Source organism: Pristiophorus japonicus, chromosome 22 (genome assembly GCF_044704955.1).
Source record: "Pristiophorus japonicus isolate sPriJap1 chromosome 22, sPriJap1.hap1, whole genome shotgun sequence".
Classification (NCBI taxonomy): Eukaryota; Metazoa; Chordata; class Chondrichthyes; family Pristiophoridae; genus Pristiophorus; species Pristiophorus japonicus.
In genome coordinates, this window is record NC_091998.1 from 43,296,516 (window position 1) to 43,323,134 (window position 26,619).

Consider the following 26,619-nt stretch of genomic DNA (forward strand, 5'->3'; position numbering starts at 1 on the left):
GGGAGAGGCCATGAAGGAATTTGAACATGAGGATGAGAATTTGAAATTGGTGGACTATTGGTCAGCGAGCACAGGATTGGTGGATAGCAGGACTTGGTGCGAGTTAGGATTCAGGCATCCGAGTTTTGGATGAGCTAATGTCAATGGAGGGTGGAAGATGAACACTTAAGATGGCAGGAGATGGACTGGGAAGCAAGAAACAAAGTCAATAAAAGGCCAATCGGTTGCCTAAGGAACACTTGTTCCAAAACAGTACAAACACTTGTCTCTCAGATGGTTGTTGAAAGCCTACAGCCAGGCGTGACATTAAGAGGAGCATATCCCATTGTAAACCACAAAAACAATTAAGAAATGGAGTCTGTTGCACCTCAACGTCAATTTGCTTCGCCCCGTCCCACGACTTGTGGCTCAGAATAGATTCAGCATGGCTGTGCAGAAGCACTTCAATGACGCAGAGCTTAAAAAGCAACACAAACCCAATTGCCCCAATGGCTCTGTAGGTAAATGGCGCACTGCACGCACACACACACACACAGTTGACAAGGCAGCTCTCCAGGTTGTTAATCCCCTATCTGTGCTGAATCAGAGGATCACAACCAGCGCAGATGTCAGACTTCTGCAATTGGGGCTCAGCATGTGTGGACTGGAGGGGAAGGGGCAATGGGCAAGGTATCTGCTCCTCACTGCTATCTCGTGATCTGTACTGCAGAGGCAGAGAGCGAGAAGAGAGAACGTGGGGCTGATTTCCCGGGTCCAAAGCATCTCCCGGTAGCAGAGAATGTCGGATATCAGTCAGGGCCGAGCTCATTCCCATGAAGGCGCCTGCATGATGTTCCATCCATTTAAAAGGAATATATTGGAAAATAGTAACTAAATTAGTCAGCGCGAACTCCTTGCTATTCGATATTCCTGTATCTGCTAGTCCAGACGACCCAACAGCTCCAGCCACAGGAGCAGGAAAATCTATTCCTGTATGTCGGGAAAGGGGAATGACTGGGTTTGGGAACGCCAGCAGCCACGGTTCAGGCTAGCACCTGAAGGAATGGCCACTGCGGCGATTTACAAGGCTGCTTTAACTCCGACGTCAGTTAAACCTTGAGAACCAGGAAAAGGTACAACGGAAACAAGCTTCCAACTAGAAGTGTCAGCCGTGGCTCAGTGGGTAGCACACTCGCCTCTGAGTCAGAAGGTTGTGGGTTCAAATCCCACTCCAGGGACTTGAGCACAAAAATCCAGGCTGACACTCCCAGTGCAGTGCTGAGGGAGTGCTGCACTGTCGGAGGTGCCCTCTCTCGGATGAGACGTTAAACTGTGGCCATGGCACGATTTTGAAGAAGAGCAGGGGAGTTAACCCCGGTGTCCTGGCCTATATTTATCCCTCCATCAACTTAACAAATCACCTGGTCATGATCACATTGCTGTTTGTGGGAGCTTGCTGTGTGCAAATTGGCTGCCGCGTTTCTTATATTACAACAGCGACTACACTTCAAAAAAAGTACTTAATTGGCTATAAAGCACTTTGAGACATCCGGTGGTTGTGAAAGGCGCTATATCAATGCAAGTCTTTCTTTTTTTACTTCTATTTTGCATCTATTTTCATTACTTGGCCCTGTGAACCAAACAGCTTCTCAAAAATAATTTTCCAACAGCAGCGACAGTTTCTGTAATTGTGGTGCCACGTTCCAAACACTTCAATTTATTCAAATCATTAGTGCAGTTAATAGAATAATTATTCACATTTTGCAACGGGCAGAATTACCCTTAAAATAACTGCTGCCAAAAATACCCTACACCCACTAGTGCTTTCAGTTTTTGATCCTCCTTTGACCCGACCCACCCCACCCCCTTCGCCATTGATGGGGCAAGAGACCAAACTCTGTCAGGTGACAGCAGCCCACTGCTAATGCAATGATTTCTTCCCCCCCCCCCCCCACCCCAGTGAAGGTAAAGGGGCAGGTTGTGGTGGGGAGGGGGGGAAGAAAGTATGTCCCACAGCTCCTGTTCACCCTGGCATGTCCCACTCGAGTTCAGAGCCCAGTGCGTGGGACCATCACGGGTGCAAAAACCCCTCGTTATGTAGAGCCGGGCCATTTTGCAATGCTGCGCCACCATATTGGGATCTGGGTTTAATAAATGTCACCCTACATCTCACAAGGCCTTGCCAAGCAAAGTGCTGTAAACACAGGTCGAGCACGGTGGCCTAGATAGAGAGAATTGCTCTGCTCATCTTCCAATAGTGCCACGAAATCTTTTGCATCCACCTGAATAGGCAGATAAGGCCTCGGGTCATCGTCTCATCCGAAAGACGGCTTATTCCCTTCAGTGCTGCCTTGAAATGTCAGCCGAGATTGACTCAGAGGGAAGAGTGCTGCCACTGAGCCAAGGTGACACTTCACGGGGCGAGTATGCAACGATTGAATCATACTGCGCAGCAGGAGGCCACTCGGCCCATCGTGCCTGTACCAGCTCTTTGAAAGTGCTCTGCAATTAGTCCCACGTCTCCGGTCTTTCACCACAGCCCTGAAAATGTTCCCTTTTCAATGATGTATCCAATTCCCTTTTGAAAGTTACAATTGCATCTGCTTCCACTGCCCCTTCAGGCAGTATATTCCTGAAAATAACCACTCACTACATAAAAAAACACACTCAGATCCCTCCTGGTCCTTTTGCCACTTATCTGTGTCCGCTGGTTACAAACCCTCCTGCCAGTGGCAATAGTTTCTCCCTTTTTACTCTATCAAAACCCCTTATAATTTTAACCACAACTAAATATCACCTTAAACTTCACTGTTCTAAGACGCTCCATGGCTGATCATGCAACTGAAGTGGTGCAGGCTCGAAGGGCCGAATGGCCTACTCCTGCACCTACTTTCTATGTTTCAACCTACCTCTTTGACCAAGCTTTTGGTCATCGGCCGTAATGTCTTCTTATGTGGCTCAGTGTCAAATTTTTTGTTTTATCTTACAACACTGCTGTGAAATGCCTTGGGATGTTGAACTATGTTAAAAGGCGCTTTATAAATACAAGTTGTTGTCATTCTAAGGAGAACAACGCCAGTCTCTCCACATTGCTGAAGTCCCTCATCCCTGGTACTATTGTAGTAAATCTCCTTTGCATCCTCTCCAAGGCCTTGACCTCATTTCTTGAAGTGAGGTGGCCAGAAATGGACGTAGTGCTCCAGTTGAGGCCCTACAGCTCCGCAGGAAACATTCCATAATTCCCCTTCCCAGCCTGCGCCCACTGAATCCTGAATTAGGAATTCAGCAACCCAAGTGATCACTTCACACACTGGAACTCAGACAGTGAGAGACTACTGGCAGGTTACTGGCCTTAATTTCTTCGTGAGTGGCTCGTTGTCAAAATTATGTTTTTTTTTCTTATAACACTGTTGCGAAGCACCTTGGAACGTTTTACGACGTTAAAAGGCGCTATATAAATACAAGTTGTTGTTGTTCTAAGGGAAACAACCCCAACTTCTTCAGTCTCTCCAAATTGCAGAAGTCACTCATCCCTGGTACTTTTGTAGTAAATCTCCTCCGCACCCTCTCCAAAGGTCTTGACCTCCTTTCTTGAAGTACTGAGCAGTAGGGTGGTCATTAGAGCTGAACCTTATGCTGTCCTCACCTGAAGCCACCCCTTCCACCCCATTGGTTGACATAAATCGGGGCACACCTTTCCTCTCCCTACCCCAGGCGACACTGAAGCGAGTCCAGCTAATTCAAAAGAACATAAGAGTTAGGAGCAGGAGTCGGCCATTCGGCCCCTCGAGCCTGCTCCGCCATTCAATATCATGGCTGATCTTCCACCTCAGCTCCACTTTCCTGCACTATCCCCATATCCTTTGATATCCAAAAAATCTATCTATCCCGCCTTGAATATACTCAAAGACCGAGCCTCCAAAGCCCTCTGAGGCAGAGAATTCCAAAGAATTCAGGAGACTCCTGCCTTTGGTTCTGTGAAGAGTTTGAGCAGTAGATAAGGAAATGAACTTATGTGGATGCTTATACAGTTGGATAGATTGGTGGTTAACTGTACCAATAACAGTAAATTTCAACAACCCACCGGGGGGGGGGGTTAACGATAGCCTCTGCTGACACACACAGTAGCAGGCTCACGGCCATTGATCTTTGTGGTTGGAACAGATTTGATGTTGGGCGTCCAGTTCTACACTGAATTAGCATTAGCACTGCTTCTGTGCAGTGTGACCCCTCCCCTCTTCGTAAGCCCTCTCCACGTCTGACAGAGTGTAGTATAACAAAATTTGCAGATGACACTAAGATTAGTGGGAAAGCGGGTTGTGTAGAGGACACAGAGAGGCTGCAAAGAGATTTGGATAGGTTAAGCGAATGGGCGAAGGTTTGGCAGATGGAATACAATGTCGGAAAGTGTGAGGTCATCTACCTTCGGAAAAAAAAAACAGTAAAAGGGAATATTATTTGAATGGGGAGAAATTACAACATGCTGAGATGCAGAGGGACCTGGGAGTCCTTGTGCATGAAACTCTTTTAGAGTCTACCTGCAAAACATAAAACATTAAACCGTGCCACCCGACCTGGGTGACACACCAGACATTTACAAGGCCCTTTTTTTCCTTTTTTTGGTTTTTTTTTTGTGTTTTTCTTTTTCTTTTTGTTTTTTTTTGGGCACTAAAATCACAATTTTCCCAGTGCCCCCTATAAAAGGGAAGGGGACACTAAAAGCACCGGCAATTAAAACAAATTAAACTTTAAAACGTAAAATCAAATTAAAATTTGGTTGCCGGGCGTGATGATGCACTCCAGTCCCTCCGGTGCCCACCTCTCGCGGAAGGCCGCGAGCGTACCGGTGGACACCGCGTGCTCCATCTCCAAGGACACCCTGGACCGGATGTAAGAGCAGAAGAGAGGCAGGCAGTCAGGTTGAACGACCCCCTCGACCGCCCGCTACCTGGACCGGCTGATGGCACCCTTGGCCGTGCCCAAGAGCAGTCCTACGAGGAGGCCTTCGGACCTACCTGCTCCCCTCCACACAGGGTGCCCAAAGATCAGGAGAGTGGGACTGAAGTGCAGCCAGAATTTCAGGAGCAGCCCCTTCAAATAATGGAACAGGGGCTGCAACCTCGTGCACTCAATAAAAACATGGAACACGGACTCCTCCAGACCACAGAAATTGCAGGCGGCCTGGGAGTCCGTGAACCGGTTAAAAATTTGTTGCAAGGCACTGCTCCGTGCACCACCCTCCAGGCCAAGTCCCCGACGAATAGTGGGAGGACCCCTGCGTAGAGTGCCCTCCATCGGGGACCCCCGCCTCCTCCGGACGGCAAGATGGTACACCATGGCGTGTCCGGACGGCAGGCGAGGATGGCAAAGTTGAGAGTGTGCAGGAGCAGCCCGTACAGGAAACCCCTCCGCGCGGAACTGAAAGGCACGGAGGGGATTTCCCCGAGGCGGCTCAAGTTGTGAGGCGCCGGCCCCCGAGGGAGGTTCCGGGGTTTGGCGCCGATGAGGAATTCCGTCCGGACGGGGGTCAGTTCGGACGGGATCTCCCCATGTGCTTGAGCCTCCTCGATGCACCTAACGGAGTCAGGGCCCCAGAGCTGTTTTTAGCGACTCGATGGCATCGGCCGCGTGGCGGACGTTGGCAGAATTTAGGCGCCGCGCCAGCGTTTCTGGCGCCAAGCCTACTGCACCTGGTATTCCCAGGCAGTCTCCCATCCAAGTACTAACCAGGCCTGACTCTGCTTAGCTTCCGAGATCAGATGAGATCGGGCATTTTCAGACTAGTGTGGCCGTAGATCCCAAAAAGTTAGTTTGCAGGTGCAGCAGGTAATCAGGAAGGTGAATGGAATGTTGGCCTTCATTGCGAGAGGGATGGAGTACAAAAGCAGGGAGGTCCTGCTGCAACTGTATAGGGTATTGGTAAGGCCGCACCTGGAGTACTGCGTGCAGTTTTGGTCACCTTACTTAAGGAAGGATATACTGGCTTTGGAGGGGGTACAGAGACGATTCACTAGGCTGATTCCGGAGATGAGGGGGTTACCTTATGATGATAGATTGAGTAGACTGGGTCTTTACTCGTTGGAGTTCAGAAGGATGAGGGGTGATCTTATAGAAACATTTAAAATAATGAAAGGGATAGACAAGATAGAGGCAGAGATGTTGTTTCCACTGGTAGGGGAGACTAGAACTAGGGGGCACAGCCTCAAAATACGGGGGAGCCAATTTAAAACCGAGTTGAGAAGGAATTTCTTCTCCCAGAGGGTTGTGAATCTGTGGAATTCTCTGCCCAAGGAAGCAGTTGAAGCTAGCTCATTGAATGTATTCAAGTCACAGATAGATAGATTTTTAACCAATAAGGGAATTAAGGGTTACGGGGAGAGGGCGGGTAAGTGGAGCTGAATCCACGGCCAGATCAGCCATGATCTTATTGAATGGCGGAGCAGGCTCGAGGGACTAGATGGCCTACTCCTGTTCCTAATTCTTATGTTCTTATAGCCAGCCAAAAAAAATGACAGAAAGTGCAATTAACAAATGCTACTTGGACAGACCAGCAAGCACCCAGCTTAGGCCTCACCAGCAGGTCATGTGTGCACTCTGGAAGCAGGGTGATGGCAACAGGCAAGAAGTGAGGGAGGCAAATCAAAAATATAAAATAGGCATATGATTTATTTATCAACTTCAGACAAGAATGAGGATTTGGGGGGGGGGGGGTTGGTTCAATTCACACACAAACCAACCTTCTTCAAAAACCACTAAGTTAGTGCTAACGTCGACAGCTTGAAATGGACTGCGAGGAACACAAGAAACCAGCCTCGAAGATTGTATTTTTGCAGCCAATTCTTTTATTACATTGAAACGACTCTCAGCCGGCACCTCACGGGGCTAGTTCCAGAAGACTGCACTGTCACGCAGACATGGTTCACACGAGAAATGCAATGCACACTGGAATGGGCTGTACAATGATATCTACCGAATTTGGGGAGGGGGGGGAAGAAGGATAGGTGAATGGATAGGAGTCATGCTGGTTTTTAAACAGATACAACCCCCCCAAAAATTCTGGAGATTTGAGCCCCCAGCTTTAGCGCTAGTTGATTAACGAGCACAGCTTAATCTTCCAGCACCAGCGCAGCAGTACAGTCTTACTGCACCAACAACCAACCTACTTTCAATTATTTTTTTTTTTAAAAAAGACATTTGTGCAAAGCTACCCCACTGGGGTCCTTTTTACTATAAATTTATGAAATGCCACACCGTCTTTTATTTCTTTTGAAATGTAAACCAGTGTTGAAATTACACTGGCCATATAAGGAGAAAGGCATAAAGCAAAAATAAGAAACATACTGCAACCAGGCTGCAGTCAAAACAGCTACAGTCCAGCTGAGACTGTAACAAGTTGCACACAAGAGACTGACACTGTCTTTTCTACCCCCCTCACGTTCTCCAACGCCCTGCTGCCGCAAATTAAGTTGCAAAAAAATACACAAAAGACTAACAACCAAATATTTCCACTCAAACAACACAAAAAAACATGACTGAATGGTGAAAGGAAAATGCAAACCTGGAAAGGGGGGGGAGAAAAGGAGGGGGGCTGCATTTCTGACGTGCATTTTATCAACAAAATTAAATCAGACAGATAAAATAAGGCAGAATTGCAGGGTGGCAGTCAGCTGCTGGGATGGGTGTTTGGCTGCAGAGTGACAGCGAATAACTATTGCTCATAGACCCCCCCCCCCCCAACAGAAAAATACAGCAATATGCACCTCAGGGGGGAAATGTAATTTGCAAACAATTAAACATTAAACTACCAACCTCTAGCAGAGAGCTTTTTGGTGTTAATAATTTTCGCTGCATATTCCTGCCCTGTTGACAGTTTGACACATCTACGGACGATTGAGAAAGCGCCTCTGGATACAGAGAGAGAGAGAGAGACCAGTATTAGACACAATGTCGAGCAACAGGGATTTGATGTTGCATTTAAAAAGGATCAGAAATGTTGCAATTTTTCCTTTGCAAGGAGAGGGGGGGGGGTTCCCCTGCTGGGAAGGAGAGAGGGGTGGGGGTAAAGGAAGGGGTGGTGGGGAGGGAGAGGGGTTTGCAATAGGGGGAGGAAGGAGGCGAGTGTCACTTACTTGCCGAGCTCCTCGTAAAGCTGGTATTCATCGCTGAATCGGGTACACGTTCCAGTCGAGGCCATGTTGGAAAATTGCAACTAGAGATTGCGAGCGAGCTGCCGGGCGCCGGGTGATTGACAGCTCGCCCGCCGCCTCTCGCGAGATGGCAGCAGGAGAGGGGCGGGGCCTCCCCCTGATTGGGCCGCATGGGCGGGGCCTTCCCCTGATGGACAGGCAGCTTGTTGCATCCTTCCCAGTGCATTGCTCTTTTCCTCTTTATTTTTTGGAAGATTTGGTTGCTTCTGCTGAGAATCGCAATGATTGCCTGCGCTAGGTGGTGCAACAGCTCAGAAACCCGGTGCTGACGCTCCCGGTGCAGTGCCGAGGGAACGCCGCACTGTCGCAGGTGCCGTCTTTCGGATGAGACGTTGAACCGAGGCGCCCCCCCCTCTCCCAGCCCCGTCTCAGCGAGACTTAAAAGATCCTGCCGCACTATTTCGAAGAACGGTGTCCTAACCAATATTTGTCCCACAATCATAGAAACATAGAAATTAGGTGCAGGAGCAGGCCATTCGACCCTTCGAGCCTGCACCACCATTCAATAAGATCATGACTGATCATTCACCTCAGTACACCTTTCCTGCTTTCTCTCCATACCCCTGATCCCCTTAGCCATAAGGGCCATATCTCACTCCCTCTTGAATATATCCAATGAACTGGCATCAACAACTCTCTCTGGTAGGGAATTCCACAGGTTAACAACTCTCCGAGTGAAGAAGTTTCTCCTCATCTCAGTCCTAAATGGCTTACCCCTTATCCTTAGACTGTGTCCCCTGGTTCCCAACATCGGAAACATTCTTCATGTATCTAAACTGTCCAGTCCCGTCAGAGTTTTATATGTTTCTATGAGATCCCCTCTCATCCTTCTAAACTCCAGTGAATAAAGGCCCAGTCGATCCAGTCTCTCTTCATATGTCAGTCCAGTCATCCTGGGAATCAGTCTGGTGAACCTTCGTTGTATTCCCTCAATAGCAAGAACGTCTTTCCTCAGATTAGGAGACCAAAACGGAACACAATATTCCAAGTGAGGCCTCACTAAGGCCCTGTGCAACTGCAGTAAGACCTCCCTGCTCCTATACTCAAATCCTCTAGCTATGAAGGCCAACATATCATTTGCCTTCTTCAGCGCCTGCTGTACCTGCATGCCAACTTTCAATGACTGATGTACCATGACACCCAGGTCTCGTTGCACCTCCCCTTTTCCTAATCTGCTGCCACTCATAATATACTGCCTTCGTGTTTTTGCCATCAAAGTGGATAACCTCACATTTATCCACATTATACTGCATCTGCCATGCATTTGCTCACTCACCTAATCTGTCCAAGTCACCCTGCAGCCTCTTAGCATCCTCCACACAGCTCACACCGCCCCCCCAGCTTAGTGTCATCTGCAAACTTGGAGATATTACACTCAATGCCTTCATCTAAATCATTGTAAATAGTTGGGGTCCCAACACTGAGCCTTGCGGCACCCCACTAGTCACTGTCTGCCATTCTGAAAAGGACCTATTTATCCCGACTCTCTGCTTCCTGCCTGCCAACCAGTTCTCTATCCACGTCAGTACATAAGCCCCAATACCATGTGCTTTAATTTTGCACACCAATCTTTTGTGTGGGACATTGTCAAAAGCCTTTTGAAAGTCCAAATACACCACATCCACTGGTTCTCCCTTGTCCACTCTACTAGTTACATCCTCAAAAAATTCTAGAAGATTTGTCAAGCCTGAATTCCCTTTCATAAATCCATGCTGACTTGGACTGATCCTGTCATTGCTTTCCAAATGCGCTGCTATTTCATCTTTAATAATTGATTCCAACATTTTCCCCACTACTGATGTCAGGCTAACCGGTCTATTATTTCCCGTTTTCTCTCTCCCTCCTTTTTAAAAAAGTGGTATTACATTAGCTATCCTCCAATCCATAGGAACTATCCAGAGTCGATAGACTGCTAGAAAATGATTACCAATACATCCACTATTTCTCAGGCCACTTCCTTAAGTACTCTGGGATGCAGACGATCAGGCCCAGGGATTTATCGGCCTTCAATCCCATCAATTTCCCTAACACAATTTCACGCCTAATAAGGATTTCCTTCAGTTCCTCCTTCTCTCTAGACCCTCGGTCCCTTAGTATTTCTGGAAGGTTATTTGTGTCTTCCTTCGTGAAGACAAAACCAAAATCATCATCGCTAAAACAGATTATCTGGTCATTATCACACTGCTGTTTGTGGGAGCTTGCTGTGCGCAAATTGGCTACATTACAACAGTGACTACACTTCAAAAAGTATTTCATTGGCTGTAAAGCACTTTGGGGCATCCGGTGTTCAAGACACTATAATACAGTCCAACCCAGGCTTTTGCGAGAGGCTAAAAAAAAACTTGAGAGGGTAGATGCAGGGAGGATGTTTCCCCTGGCTGGGGAGTCTAGAACCAGGGGTGATAATCTCTGAATAAAGGGTCAGCCATTTAGGACTGAGATGAGGAAAATGTCTTCACTCAGAGGGTGGTGAATCTTTGGAATTCTCTACCCCAAGGGGCTGTGGAGGCTCAGTCGTTGAGTATATTTAAGCCAGAGATAGATAGATTTTTGGATATTAACAGAATCAAGGGATATGGGGATGGTGCGGGAAGGTGGAGTTGAGGTCGAAGGTCAGCCATGATCTCATTGAATGGTGGAGCAGGCTCTATGGGCTGGATGGCCTACTCCTGCTCCTAATTCTTACATTTTTAAGGCATTAAAAGACAATTCATTGAACAAATTTCAAGAAAGGAGCGTTTATATAGCACCTGTCATAGAACGGTTACAGCACAGAAGGAGGACATTCGGCCTGTCGAGCCCGTGCCGGCTCTCTGCAAGAGCACTTCAGCCAGTCCCACTCCCCCGCCCTTTCCTTGTCGCCCTGCACATTTTTTCTTTCAGGTACTTATCCAACTCCCTTTTGAAAGCCATGATTGAGTCTGCCTCCAGCACCCTCTCAGGCAGCGCATTCCAGATCTTAACCACTCGCTGCGTAAAAAAGGTTTTCCTCATGTCACCTTTGGTTCTTTAACCAATCACCTTAAATCTGTGTCCTCTGGTTCTCGGCCCTTCCACCAATGGGAACAGTTTCCCTCTATCTAGACCCCTCATGACTTTGAACCCCTCCATTAAATCTTCTCTCAACCTTCTCTCTAAGGAGAACAACCCCGGCTTCTCCAGTCGATCCACGTAACTGAAGTCCCTCATCCTTGGAACCATTCTAGTAAATCTTTTCTGCACCCTCTCCAAGGCCTTCACATCCTTCCTGAAGTGCGGTGCGCAGAACTGAACACAATTGTCCAGCTGAGACCCTTCATGTCCACCTGCTGCTTCACAACTAATGCGTACTTTTGAATTGTAGTCACTATTGTAATGTGAATGTGGCAGCCGATTTGTACAGAGGATGTTCCCACAAACAGCAATGAGATAAATGACCAGAACAATTATTTTAGTGATTTTGCTTAATGGAGAACTCCCCTGTTCCACTTTCAGATAGCGCCCCGAGAGGGCATACAGGGCCTGCTTCAACATCTCATCTGAAGAACAGCATCTGCCAGTATAGCTTTCACAGAGTAGTGCACTGAAGTGTCAGGCTGAAGGCTTAAGCCTCTGGACTGGGGTTTGACCCCACAACTTTCTGACTCAGAGGCAAGCGTGTTCCCACTGAGTCATGGCTCATTTGATCATGTGAAAATCCTATTCTTGCCACAGGTCTCGCCATCGCTCTTTCCCTCTCCCCCCTTGTTCCAACCAGGTCTAAAAGAAAAAGACTTGCATTTAAATAGCGCCTTTCACGCCGGACGTCTCAAAGCACTTAACAGCCAATTAAGTACTTTTGGAGTGTAGTCACTGTCATAATGTAGGAAACGCGGCAGCCAATTTGTGCACAGCAAGCTCCCACAAACAGCAGTATGATAATGACTAGATAATCTGTTTTCGTGATGTTGGTTGAGGGATAAATATTGGCCCCAGGACACTGGGGATAACTCACCTGCTCTTCTTCGAAATAGTGCCATGGGATCTTTTACATCCATTTGAGGGAGCAGATAGGGCCTCGGTTCAATAGCACTCCCTCAGCACTGCACTGGGAGTGCCAGCCTGGAGTTTTTTTGTGCCCAAGTCCCTGGAGTGGGACTCGAACCCACAACCTTCTAACTCAGAGGCGAGAGTGCTACCCACTGAGCCACAGATTTCCCTGTTCTTGAAGCTGAAGCACTACAACATCAAAAACGAGTATTTATATAGCAATTTCAACATAGTAAAAAAGTCCCAAGATGCTTCACAGGAACGCTATAAAACAAAATTTGACACCGAGACATAAGCAGAAATTACGATAGGTGACCAAAAGCTTAGTCAATGAAGTAGGAGTACCTGAAATAAGTAAATAAAGTCGGGTGAATGTTCATCACAGACTGTCTCCTTCACGTACGTCAGGTGTGGTATTAGTTACTTGAACAAAGAAATGTGATCCTTCCTGTCGATATTGCAACCTCGGCTGGATGGTGACTCCGGAGTTATTTCCATTGAAGATTGTCTCCCGTCTCTGCACATGTAGTTTGTTTATGGGGATAGTGGCGGTGCTGTTACAACAGGCCTAACATTCGGGGAAGTCAAATGACCAAGCAATAATTGGGAGGGGGACCCGGGATGTCAGAGGCCCATCTCAGTGCACCGCGCTGCTTCCAGGTGTGTTGGTGATATTTCTGGCAAAGTTCAAATGGTTTTGGTACATGATCAATGTTATTTCTTGGGGCCATATATTGGGGTGGGTGAGGAGCTGTCGTGGTATCTGTATCTTGGAATTTTCTGTTGCTGGAATGTGATGGGGTAAACATTGTAGGAAGCGACTGGGTAGAATTTCTTGTTGTGGCGTGTGATGGAGAAATTGAAATTGGGAAGAAAGATTTTGCAATAACGGTTGGGTGAACAATAAAATGGGACATGACCAATTAGAAATAAATAAATGCAGAAACAACTTGTATTTAGGGCACCACGTACATCGCAGCAAGTTACCGTCAGGTGACATCCTGCCAAAGGTAGACTCTATCGGGTCTCAACAGCAGCAACGGGTGCGAGCGATGCTCCTCCACGGAGCCAGGTGTGTCACAGAGGCCGAGCATCAGCGGAGATGTGAGGGGAGCTGTCTGAAGGTGGGGGTGGGGTCGGAGAAAGTCTCTCTGAAATCAGCGGCACAAGTCAGCGCGAAGATTTGAGTGCAGAACACACGGAGCGGTTTGAGAGGGAGCGTCAGTGTGGGGCCAGTTGGAGCCCCTTGCGAGAGACCCTCAGCGGCAGGTCGGCGGCCATGGGCAGTGTGGCGACATGCCACGGCAAGGTACAGCGCGAGCTGGTGCAGGAGGGCGACGGCAGCGAAGAGTGACGTCATCAAGGTCCAGGTCGGTGATTGGAGCGTGGGCAGGTACAGCAGGAGCGGCGAGGTCGGGGTAAAGGAGCGGCGAGAGATTATAGAGGGATGTGATTGGGGCCCAGGAGAGGCGAGAGTTCAGGGCCCGAAGAGTCGAGGGCCCAGGGGCAGCACGGGCCCAGCCCACACTGCGATATGCACGCGCACTAGGTCCGTGCAGCAGAGCAGGTCTCCAGTTGTCCTGGTCAACCCTTGCCACTGGACCAAGACCTAACTCTGTCAAGTCTGTGTTGTGGCTGGTGTGCAACAGCCACCCCACGTTAAAAAAATCCACGCACAGGCATCTTCCACCCTGGAATATTAGGTCCTTCACTGAAACACCTGTGAACTCATCCTTTTTTGGCGTGGAAGCAAGTCATCCTCGTTTCGAGGGACTGCCTATGATGATGATGATGATATAGCGACTTTAACGTGGTAAAACATCCCAAGGCGCTTCACAGGAGTATTACAAGACAAAAAATTTGAGACCGAGCCATACAAGAATGAGAGGTGATCTTATCGAAAGGTATTAGATTATGAGGGGGCTTGACAGGGTGGATGCAGAGAGGATGTTTCCACTGATGGGGGAGACTAGAACTAGAGGGCATAATCTTAGAATAAGGGGCCGCCCATTTTAAAACTGAGATGCGGAGGAATTTCTTCTCTGAGGGTTGTAAATCTGTGGAATTTGCTGCCTCAGAGAGCTGTGGAAACTGGGACATTGAATAAATTTAAGACAGAAATAGACAGTTTCTTAAACGAAAAGGGGATAAGGGGTTATGGTGAGCGGGCGGGGAAGTGGAGCTGAGTCCATGATCAGATCAGCCATGATCTTATTGAATGACGGAGCAGGCTCGAAGGGCCGTATGTTCTATGCCTGTTCCTATTTCTTATATAGTTATGTTCTTATATAAGGAGAAATTAGGGCAGATGACCGAAAGCTTGGTCAAAGAGGTCGGTTTTAAGGAGCGCCTTAAAGGAGGAAAGAGGTAGAGAGGCGGAGAGGTTTAGGGAGAGAGTGCCAGAGCTTAGGGCCAGGCAGCTGAAGACACAGCCACCAATGGTGGAGTGATTATAATCAGGGATGCTCAAGAGGGCAGAATTCGAGGAGCGCATTGATTTCAGAGAGTTGTGGGGTTGGAGGAGATTACAGAGATAGGAAGGGGCGAGGCCATGGAGGGATTTGAAAAGAAGGATGAGAATTTTAAAATTGAGGCGTTTCTTAACCAGGAGCCAATATAGGTCAACGAGCACAGGGGTGATGCATGAGCGGAACTTGGTGCGAGTTAGGACACGGGCTGCCGAGTTTTGGATAACCTCAAGTTTATGTGGGAATCGAATGTGGGAGGCCTTTGGAATAGTCTAGTCTGGAGGTAACAAAGGCATGGATGGGGGTTTCAGCAACGGATGAGCCAAGGCAATTTAACCAGTGAGGGGCTAAAGGCATTTAATGATGAGGAAGAGAAGAATTGACAAAGACACTAAGCACATATCATACACAACACAATTTATCATAAACCGATGTCTTGTTGCCCATTTATCCCCTTTATTTTTCACACAAAGGCACCTCCTTTGCGGGCTCAGTCCTATAACCACTGGGCATGCTTGGATATCTCATCCAAGTGCCCAGTGCATGACAACAGGCTGTTTGTCAGCCGGGTTATCACAGCCGAGCATGATGCTGTGCTCCCGCAACATCTACACACAAGCACTTTTAATTGTGCTAACCTGTGCCAACTATGCGAACCAGATGAGCAGCTCAGAGCATCTCCTGGTCTTTTGGGATTGACTCGATCAGTCATTTGCAAGTCCAGGATGTATAGGATTGTCAGACATACATTTCCGATGGCTTGGCCTTATTTTGTCTCTCATCAGTGATACCGCATTATTATATTTTTTCATTTTCATTTGCTTTTCAGTTTCCCTTCAGTACCCTCTCTCTCAATTTTATTTTAAAGTAAACTTTTTTTTTAAACCCTCAGCCTTCCCAGGTCACATAACACCTACTGCTCTGGCCACTAGGAGGAGCACATGAGCGTGCAGACAATGCCCTCACGGATTTGCCTCTCCTTCCCTGCGGACAGGGTTGGCCTTAGCGGTGGGCGACCGCCTCGGGCACTGTGGTCAGGGGGGCGCCACGGTCAGGAGGGTCCGACATTAACAACTTCGGCTTCTGCGAAGAACTTAGCGATCTCCAAAGTCTGCTTCCAACGGACTGACGTGCTCCTCCAGGAGACCAAACCAAGTTTCAAGAGCAAGTTCTCAAACTCATGGATAGCATTCAGGATCCCGTAAACCGTGCCTGTATCGGGGCGATGGATAATGTTATATATCTGGACTTGTATATACTCTGTACAGCTACCAGAGGGCTCATTCCCCGGAGTCCCAAGGGATCTCATAATCCCTTGGGAGCACAGGTATTTAAGGAGGCTTCACAGTTTGGAGAGGCACTCTGGACACCTGCAATAAAAGACTAAGGTCACACTTCACTTTGAGCTCACAGTGCCCAGTCTGACTCTTTCTCCATACACTACAACTGGCAAAGAGAGCGCTGCCAAATGAAGGGCGCGATCCTCCTCACCGTCTGTGGGGCACAAACGTATGGCCTCATGAAGAATCTGCTCACTCCAGCGAAACCCACGGAGAAATCGTACGACGATTTGTGCACACTGGTCCGAGAGCATTTGAAACCGAAGGAAAGCGTTCTGATGGTGAGGTACCGGTTCTACACCTACAAAAGATCTGAAGGCCAGGAAGTGGCGAGTTATGTCGTCGAGCTAAGGCTCCTTGCAGGACATTGCGAATTTGAAGGACATTTGGAGCACATGCTCAGAGACTTTTTCGTACTTGGCATTGACCACGAAACCATACTTCACATTGACCACGAAACCATACTTCACAAACTTTTGACTGTACAGACCCCAACCTTGAGTAAGGCCATAGTGATAGCCCAGACGTTCATTGCCACCAGAGACAATACTAAGCAAATCTCTCAGCACACAAGTGCTGCTACAAGTACTATGAACAAAGTGATGATGTTTTCGAACCGTAACGTACTTGCAACACACATACTTGCAGCTACACGTCCGCAGATATCTGAGAGTCCACTATCAAGGGTGATGAATGCAAGGCCATTAACACCTTGTTGGCGCTGCGGGGGTGATCATCGTTTCCATTTATGCCGATTCAAAGGATACATTTGCAAGGGCTGTGGAACAATGGAACACCTCCGAGTGTGCCGGTGAGCTGCTAGGCCTGCTAAATATGCAAACCACCATGTTGCAGAGGAGGACAGATCCATGGAGGATCACGACGAAACAGAACCTCTGATAGAGGAGGCAGAGTACACGTTCGCCATGAATTGTCCCCCGATAATGCTGAATGTTGAACTAAATGGACTCCCGGTGTCAATGGAGCTGGACACGGGCATGAGCCAGTCCATCATGGGCAAAAAGACTTTCGAAAGATTGTAATGCAACAAGGCCTCAAGGCCAGTCTTAACTCCAATTCACACAAAACTAAGAAGTTACACGAAAGAACTGATTGCTGTAATCGGCAGTGCTACCGTAAAGGTCTCCTACGATGGAGCAGTGCACAAGCTACCACTCTGGGTGGTCCCGTGCGATGGTCCCACGCTGTTCAGCAGGAGCTGGCTGGGAAAGATACGCTGGAACTGGGCCGACATCCGAGCGCTATCGCCCACTGACGACACTTCGTGTGCACAGGTCTTAAACAAATTTCCTTCGCTGTTCGAACCAAGGAGCAAAAGTGCAGATCCACCTAATGCCAGGGGCACGACCCATCCATCACAAGGTGAGAGCAGTGCCGTACATGATGGGAGAAAGGGTAGAAATTTAAATCGACCTGCTACAAAGAGAGGGCATCATCTCACCGAGTGGGCCAGTCCTAATGTCCCAGTCCTCAAGGGAGACAGCACCGTCAGAATCTGTGGCGATTACAAAGTAACTATCAATCGTTTCTCCCTGCAGGAACAATACCCACTTCCAAAAGCCGACGACCTCTTTGCAACACTGGCGGGAGGAAAGACGTTCACAAAGCTGGATCTGACCTCAACCTACATGACGCAGGAACTGGAGGAATCATCAAAGGCCCTCACCTGCATCAACACGCACAAAGGTCTTTTTGTTTATAACAGATGCCCGTTTGGAATCTGATCAGCAGCGACGATATTCCAGAGAAACATGGAAAGTTTATTGAAGTTGGTCCCGCACACCGTGGTCTTCCATCTTGGTCGCAGGTCGGAACACAGTCGAGCATCTGCAGAACCTAGAGGAGGTTCTTAGACGGCTCAACCACGTGGGGCTCAGGTTAAAACACTCGGTGAGTTTTCCTGGCGAAATCCCAATGGAGTTCCTGGGAAGGAGGATTGCGGCGGACGGCATCAGCCCCACCAACGCGAAGACGGAGGCAATCGAGAACGCACCGAGGCCACAGAACCTGACGGAGCTGCTGTCGTTTCTGGGTCTCTTGAACTACTTTGGTAACTTCTTACAGGGTCTCAGCACCCTGCTAGAACCACTAGATGTCTTACTACGAAAAGTGGGTGAATGGGTTTGGGGCAAAAGCCAAGAAAATGCCTTTGTAAAAGCGAGAAAATTGTTATGCTCAAACAAATTGCTTACCCGATGTGATGGTGAGCGACAACAGGCCATGTTTTACCAGCGTGAAGTTCAAAGAATTCATGACCCATAACGGGATCAAACATGTCACATCTGCCCCATTTAAACCAGCATCCAATGGTCAGGCAAAGAGAGCAGTGCAAACCATCAAGCAAGGCTTGAAGAGGTTAACTGAAGGCTCAGTGCAGACTCGCCTATCCCGAGTCCTGCTTAGCTACCGCACGAGACCACACGCACTCAACTCACTGGGATCCCACCTGCTGAACTGCTCATGAAAGAGCACTTCAGTCAAGGCTCTGGTTAGTTTACCCTGATCTACATGAACAGGTAGAGAGCAGGTGGCTTCAACAAAGTGCATACCATGATGGCACAAATGTGTCATGCGAGATTGAAGTCAATGATCCTGTATTTGTATTAAATTATGGGGAAGGTCCCAATTGGCCAAAGAGGCATTGTTGTGGCCAAAGAGGGGAGTAGGGTGTTTTGGGTCAAACTTTCAAATGGACTCATTCACCGGAAACACTTGGACCAAATCAAACTCAGATTTACGGACTATCCTGAGCAACCCACCTTGGACCCTACCTTTTTTGATCCCCCAACACACACACCAGTGGCAACCGGCACCACGGTTGACCACGAAGCAGAACTCATCATCCACAGCAGCCCTGCAGGGCCCAATACACCAGGCAGCCCAGCAAGGCCAGCTGCACAGCAGCCCAGCGAGGGCCCAACAAATAGCTCAACAACACCAGCTTTCACACCGAGTCGATCAACCAGGGCAAGAAGGGCCCCAGATTGACTCACAGTGTAAATAGCTACACTATTGACTTTGGGAGGGGAATGGTGTTATGTATCTGGACTTGTATTTACTCTGTACAGCCACCAGAGGGCTCATTCCCTGGAGTCTCAAGGGATCTCATAATTCTTTGGGAGCACAGGTATTTGAGAGTGCTTCACAGGTTGGAGAGGCACTCTGGACACCTGCAATAAAAGACTAAGGTCACACTTCACTTTGAGCTCACAGTGTCCAGTCTGACTCTTTCTCCATACACTACATTTAACACTCAGGATCCCGTTAACCGTGCCTATATCGGGGGCGATGGATGGAGCTCAGGATCCCGTTAACCGTGCCCGTATCGAGGGCAATGGATGGAGCTCAGGATCCCGTTAACCATGCCCGTATCGAGGGCAATGGATGGAGCTCAGGATCCCGTTAACCGTGCCCGTATCAGGGGCGATGGATAGCGCTCACCATCCCGTTAACCGTGCCCGTATCGGGGACAATGGATAGTGCTCACCATCCCGTTAACCGTGCCCGTATCGAGGGCGATGGATAGCGCTCACCATCCCGTTAACCGTGCCCATATCGAGGGCGATGGATAGCGCTCACCATCCCGTTAACCATGCCCGTATCGAGGGCGATGGATAGCGCTCACCATCCCGTTAACCGTGCCCGTATTGGGGGCGAGCAGCGAGAGGTGCTTCTCGAAGTTGAAACTCACAAAAACATTTTGCGATCAACCCTGGGAGACATCAGGCTCCCTCCGCTGGCCATCCTGTCTATCGAGAATGATGTGGCTCAAAACATCACGGTAAACAAAGATTTTTTTTTTATTTTTTTATTTGTGATCATTATTTATTAGTTTAGTGTTTAATTTAATGTTTTGTTTATTTGTCACTTAGCTATATTTTTTTATGACTTATATACTTTATTATTTAAATTATAAAACACATGTGAGTTTACAGCTTTATTTCTAAAACTTTCGCTAATACTACGACATACTTAAACTCATAGAAAGGGCACCATTTTCCCCAAGGAGACCCGGACTGTGGGCAAGTGGCCAGCCTCTATTTGGCTGCTCCCCACATCAACAGGATGACATTATATACCCAGTAGACCTGGTGTCATATCAGCATCCCGCAACAGCTGAGGTTCCTCTTGTCAATACTTGCAGACAAATCCCATTGATACTGACTTTTTCCACTTTTTCAATTTTTATATAAACTCAAGCTTCCCTCCCAGGTTAAATCATTTACCCTGAAAGTACTAAGTTTTGTATTGAAGTCTTTTGAATGAATGGCCATAGAGCATTATTCCAAGCATTAGAGTGGGTTTGATATCAGGATCCCTTAGAACGATCAAATGAACACACATAATTATTCACGTTAAGATATTTTTGTGTTTTGCTTTTGTTCAGGAAACAGGGTAGGGGCACTAACCAGTTTCCCCTGAAGAAGATAAAACCGAGAGTTATCCATGGACTGCTCTGGTCAACGACCTAGTGCTGAGTTATTGCTTTCGTACCTTCACACTGTATCCTCGGAGAATAGTGAAAAGTAGGGGAAGGATTCACAAACTGGATTACAGTCTGACAGACCATAGGAACATACGAACAGGATGAGGCCATTCAGCCCCTCGAGCCTGTTCCGCCATTCAATAAGATCATGGCTGATCTCCGACCTAACTTCATATTCCTCAATATCTTTGGTTAACAGAAAGCTATCAATCTCCGATTTCAAATTAACAATTGATCTCGCATCAATTCCTGTTTGTAGAAGAGAGTTCCAAACTTCTACCACCCTTTGTGTGGAGAAGTATTTCCTAAATTCACTTCCGAAAGGTCTGGCTCTAATGTTTAGACTATGCCCCCTAGTCCTAGAATCCCCAATGCGCGGGAATAATTTCTCTCTATCTACCCTGTGTGTTCACAGAAACATAGAAAATAGGTGCAGGAGCAGGCCATTCGGCCCTTCGAGCCTGCACCACCATTCAATAAGATCATGGTTGATCATTCCCCTCAGTACCCCTTTCCTGCTTTCTCTCCATACCCCTTGATTACTTTAGCCGTAAGGGCCATACCTAACTCCCTCTTGAATATATCCAATGAACTGGCATCAACAACTCTCTGCGGTAGGGAATTCCACAGGTTAACAACTCTCTGAGTGAAGAAGTTTCTCCTCATCTCAGTCCTAAATGGCTTACCGCTTATCCTTAAACTGTGTCCTCTGGTTCTGGGCTTCCCCAACATCGGGAACATTCTTCCTGCATCTAACCTGTCCTGTCGTGTCAGAATTTTATATGTTTCTATGAGATCCCTCTCATCCTTCTAAACTCCAGGTGAATACAGGCCCAGTTGATCCAGTCTCTCCTCATATGTCAGTCCTGCCATCCCAGGAATCAGTCTGGTGAACCTTCGCTGAACTCCCTCAATAGCAAGAACGTCCTTCCTCAAATTAGGAGACCAAAACTGAACACAATATTCCAGGTGAGGCCTCACCAAGGGCCTATACAACTGCAGTAAGACCTCCCTGCTCCTATACTCAAATCCCCTAACTACAAAGGCCAACATACCATTTGCCTTCTTTACTGCCTGCTGTACCTGCATGCCAACTTTCAATGACTGATGAACCATGACACCCAGGTCTCGTTGCACCTCCCTTTTTTCTAATCTGCCGCCATTCAGATAATATTCTGCCTTCCTGTTTTTGCCCCCAAAGTGGATAACCTCACATTTATCCACATTATACTGCATCTGACATGCATTTGTCCACTCACCTAACCTGTCCAAGTCACCCTGCAGTCTCTTAGCGTCCTCCTCACAGCTCACACCGCCACCCAGCTTAGTGTCATCTGCAAACTTGGAGATATTACACTCAATTCCTTCATCTAAATCATTAATGTATATTGTAAATAGCTGGGGTCCCAGCACTGAACCCTGCGGCACCCCACTAGTCACTGCCTGCCATTCTGAAAAGGACCCGTTTATCCCGACTCTCTGCTTCCTGTCTGCCAACCAGTTCTCTATTCACGTTAGTACATTACCCCCAATACCATGTGCTTTAATTTTGCACACCAATCTCTTGTGTGGGACATTGTCAAAGGCCTTTTGAAAGTCCAAATACACCACATCCACTGGTTCTCCCTTGTCCACTCTACTAGTTAAACCTCAAAAAATTCTAGAAGATTTGTCAAGCATGATTTCCCTTTCATAAATCCATGCCGATTTGGACCGATCCTGTTACTGCTTTCCAAATGCGTTGCTATTTCATCTTTAATAATTGATTCCAACATTTTCCCCACCACTGATGTCAGGCTAACCAGTCTATAATTACCCATTTTCTCTCTCCCTCCTTTTTTAAAAAGTGGTGTTACATTAGCTCCAGTCCATAGGAACTGATCCAGAGTTGACAGACTGTTGGAAAATGATCAATGCATCCATTATTTCTAGGGCCACTTCCTTAAGTACTCTGGGATGTAGACTATCAAGCTCCGGGGATTTATCGGCCTTCAATCCCATCAATTTCCCTAACACAATTTCTCACCTAATAAGGATTTCCTTCAGTTTCTCCTTCTCAATAGACCCTCGGTCCCCTAGTATTTTCGGAAGGTTATTTGTGTCTTCCTTCGTGAAGACAGAACCAAAGTATTTGTTCAACTGGTCTGCCATTATAAATTGTTCCCCATTATAAATTCACCTGATTCTAACTGCAAGGGACCTACGTTTGTCTTTACTAATCTTTTTCTCTTCACATATCTTTAGAAGCTTTTGCAGTCAGTTTTTATGTTCCCGACAAGCTTCCTCTCGTACTCTATTTTCCCCCTCCTGATTAAACCCTTAGTCCTCCTCTGTTGAATTCTAAATTTCTCCCAGTACCTTGGGTTTTCTGCTTTTTCTGGCTAATTTATATGCCTCTTCCTTGGATTTAACACTATCCTTCATTTTCCTTGTTAGCCACGGTTGAGCCACCTTCCCCGTTTTATTTTTACTCCAGACAGGGATGTACAATTGTTGAAGTTCATCCATGTGATCTTTAAATGTTTGCCATTGCCTATCCACCATCAACCCTTTAAGTATCACTCGCCAGTCTATTCTAGCCAATTCATGTCTCATACCATCAAAGTTACCTTTCCTTAAGTTCAGAACCCTAGTCTCTGAATTAACTGTGTCACTCTCCATCTTAATAAAGAATTCTACCATATTATGGTCACTCTTCTCCAAGGGGCCTCGCACAACAAGATTGCTAATTAGTCCTTTCTCATTACACATCACCCAGTCTAGGATGGCCAGCCGTCTAGTTGGTCCCTCGACATATTGGTCTAGAAAACCATCACTAATACACTCCAGGAAATCCTCCTCCACCGTATTGCTACCAGTTTGGTTAGCCCAATCTATATGTAGATTAAAGTCGTCCATGATAACTGCTGTACCTTTATTGCACGTATCCCTAATTGCTTGTTTGATGCTGTCCCCAACCTCACTACTACTGTGTGGTGGTCTGTACACAACTCCCACTAGCATTTTCTGCAGCTCCACCCATACAGATTCCGCATCAGCCAATCTAATGTCCTTTCTTACTATTGCGTTAATTTCCTCTTTAACCAGCAACGCCACCCCACCTCCTTTTCCTTTCTGTCTATCCTTCCAGAATGTTGAATACCCCTGGATGTTGAGTTCCCAGCCTTGGTCACCCTGGAGCCATGTCTCCGTGATGCCAATTATATCATATTCATTAATTGCTGCCTGTGCAGTTAATTCATCCACTTTATCACGAATACTCGTTGCATTGAGGCACAGAGCCTTCAGGCTTGTCTTTTTAACACACTTTACTCCTTTAGAATTTTGCTGTAATGTGGCCCTTTTTGATTTTTGCCTTGGGTTTCTCTGCCCTCCACTTTTACTTTTCTTCTTTCTATCTTTTGTTTCTGCCCCCATTCTACTTCCCTCTGTCTCCCTGCATTGGTTCCCATCCCCCTGCCATATTAGTTTAACCCCTCCCCAACAGCACGAGCAAACACTCCCCCGAGGACATTGGTTCTGGACTTGCCCAGGTGCAGTCCGTCTGGTTTGTACTGGTCCCACCTCCCCCAGAGCCGGTTCCAATATCCTAGGAATTTGAATCCCTCCCTTCTGCACCACTCCTCAAGCCACGTATTCATCTGAGCTATCCTGCGATTCCGACTCTGACTAGCATGTGGCACTGATAGCAATCCTGAGATTACTAATTTTGAGGTCCTACTTTTTAATTTAACTCCTAGCTCCCTAAATTCACCTTGTAAGACCTCATCCCGTTTTTTAATTATATCGTTGGTACCTATATGCACCTCGACAACTGGCTGTTCACCCGCCGCCTCCAAAATGTCCTGCAACCGCTCTGAGACATCCTTGACCCTTGCACCAGGGAGGCAACATACCATCCGAGAGTCTCGGTTGCGGCTGCAGAAACGTCTATTCCCCTTACAATAGAATCCCCTACCACTATAGCTCTCCCACTCTTTTTCCTGCCCTCCTGTACAGCATAGCCACCCACAGTGCCATGAACTTGGCACCATTCAGATAATATTCTGCCTTCCTGTTTTTGCCACCAAAGTGGATAACCTCACATTTATCTACATTATACTGCATCTGCCATGCATTTGCCCACTCACCTAACTTGTCCAAGTCACCCTGCAGCCTCTTAGCATCCTCCTCACAGCTCACACCACCACCCAGCTTGGTGTCATCAGCAAACTTGGAGATATTACATTCAATTCCTCTTAATACCTTGAAAACGTCGATCAATTCACCCCTTAACCTTCTAAATTCTAGGGAATACAACCCTAATTTGTGTCGTCTCTCCTCGTAACTTAACCCTTGAAGTCCGGGTATCATTCTGCGATGGGAACGCTCCTTCCAGGTTATAATCATCTTTATACCAGCCGAGAGGGTGGATAGTTCTGTGTGGCGGGAGCGTTTTATGGGCTCCCACAGCCCACACGGGTCCCAAACCCACCACACAGGAGTCTCCCCACTGGATTCAAGAGTCGGAGCCCGATCGCCACTCACTGAGACTGTTTGGAACAGGGTTTGATCTCTGCACCTTCAGACTCAGAAGCGGGAATGCTACCACTAAGATAAAGGTTCACTCTTCCCTCGGGGCAGAACTGCAGCACAGGCCATCGGGTACAATGTCCACTTGGCCATTTGATTGGGGGAGGGGGGGGGGAGGCTTTCCAGTTAACCAACACCTCAATTTCAAAATTCTCATCCTTATTTTCAAATCCCCCCATGGCCTCGCCCCTCCCTATTTCTGTAATCTCCTCCAGCCCCATAACCCGCCACCGCCCCCATCTCTAATCTCCTTCTGTTATGTATTTAAGCTCCTTGCAACCTGTATTACACTACCACCAGAGGGCCTACCTGTTGGAGTCCCAAGGGATCCCAGCAACCATTGGGAACACAGTATATAAACAGGCCACCCACAAGGTACCTGCACTCTGGAGTCTTATTAAAGGAGCTAAGGCCACACTTGCTCATTGTTCACAGTACTCAGTATCAACCTTTATTATGACTGCATCACCTCCAGCCCCCGCCACCCCACCCCCCACCCCCAGAGATGTCTGCCCTCTTGGGCATCCCTGATTATAATCGCTCCATTAGTGGTGGCCATGTTGCTGCCTGGGCCCTAAGCACTGGAACTCCCTCCCTAAACCTCTCCGCCTCTCTTTCCTTCTTCAAGACGCTTCTTAAAACCTACCTCTTTGACCAAGCTTTGCACTAATTTATATTTATGCGGCTTGGTGTCAAATTTTTCATCTTATAATCCTCCTGTGTAGCGCCTTGGGACATTTCACTACGTTAAAGGCGCTATATAAATACAAGTTGTTGTTGTTAAGGCAGTAAGTAGGCGACCGAGGCAGAAGGAGAACTTTGCAGGTGCAATCCCCAGCGTGTGAAGATTGCCACTGTGACTGCCCAGCCCTTCTTGCTCCCTACATCTTCAGCCTGTTCAAATCAAGGGTCAGTGTGGAAGCTTTTACTCTCTAATTACTGAAAAATAAAACACTGCAATTAAAGCCAACATGATTGCATTGATTTATAACCTTTTGGGGCTTTTTTCCCTTGATATTTTGTATTTTGTCCCAGCTCTACCGTCTCGAGGTCTCACTGCACCAGCCAAGCAACCTGCTCCCAAGTCCTCGGCAAGTGCGATGCCGCAATGGCTTCTTCGGCACAACCAAAGTGGCTGGGGTTTTATTGCCTCCCCCGTGGAGAGCATTTTTTGGATTGAGAAACCCGGGTGAGGGATCGGGGCCACCAAGTTTGGAAACACGAGGAGGGAAGCCAAGAAAGAGTGTTTGAGAGGCGGCAAGCTTGAGCTTCAAAAGCATGCGAGGAAGGAAAGACTTTGGGGGTGGTAAGGTATTCTGCTGATTTGAGGATCCGAGAAAGAATGACTTGGAGTGAGAGATGGGTGCATTGGCTCTTGCTTTGAACATGCTGAGGATGTGAGGAGGAGAAATAGCAGTTAAGAAACGTCTGCTCAATAGTTTCTCGAATGGTAGTTGGTTGGAGGTTTAGAGGGGATTTTGAGGGGAACTGTCTTCACCCGAAGGGTGGTGGGGGTCTGGAACTCACTGCCCGAAAGG

General features: G+C 47.6%; 1 protein-coding gene and 1 pseudogene across 47 annotated transcripts in view; both read right to left on the reverse strand.

Moving 5' to 3' along the window:
* Positions 1–8,264, reverse strand: part of LOC139234976 (calcium/calmodulin-dependent protein kinase type II subunit beta) — a 315,635-nt gene extending 307,371 nt beyond the window's left edge. For 14 of the 47 annotated variants that reach the window (XM_070866014.1, XM_070865997.1, XM_070865993.1 and 11 more), the window contains exons 1-2: positions 8,109–8,262; positions 7,789–7,883 (exon numbers count right to left, since the gene is read on the reverse strand). In XM_070866014.1, coding sequence (XP_070722115.1) covers positions 7,789–7,883; positions 8,109–8,173 — 160 coding nt within the window. In that variant the 5' untranslated portion in view covers positions 8,174–8,262. Of the gene's footprint in view, positions 1–7,788; positions 7,884–8,108 lie in introns of all 47 variants that reach the window. The other 33 variants (XM_070866022.1, XM_070866021.1, XM_070866028.1 and 30 more) reach the window with 6 other exon arrangements.
* On the reverse strand, positions 5,658–5,776 carry LOC139235190 (5S ribosomal RNA; annotated as a pseudogene).
* Positions 8,265–26,619: the final 18,355 nt, after the last annotated feature.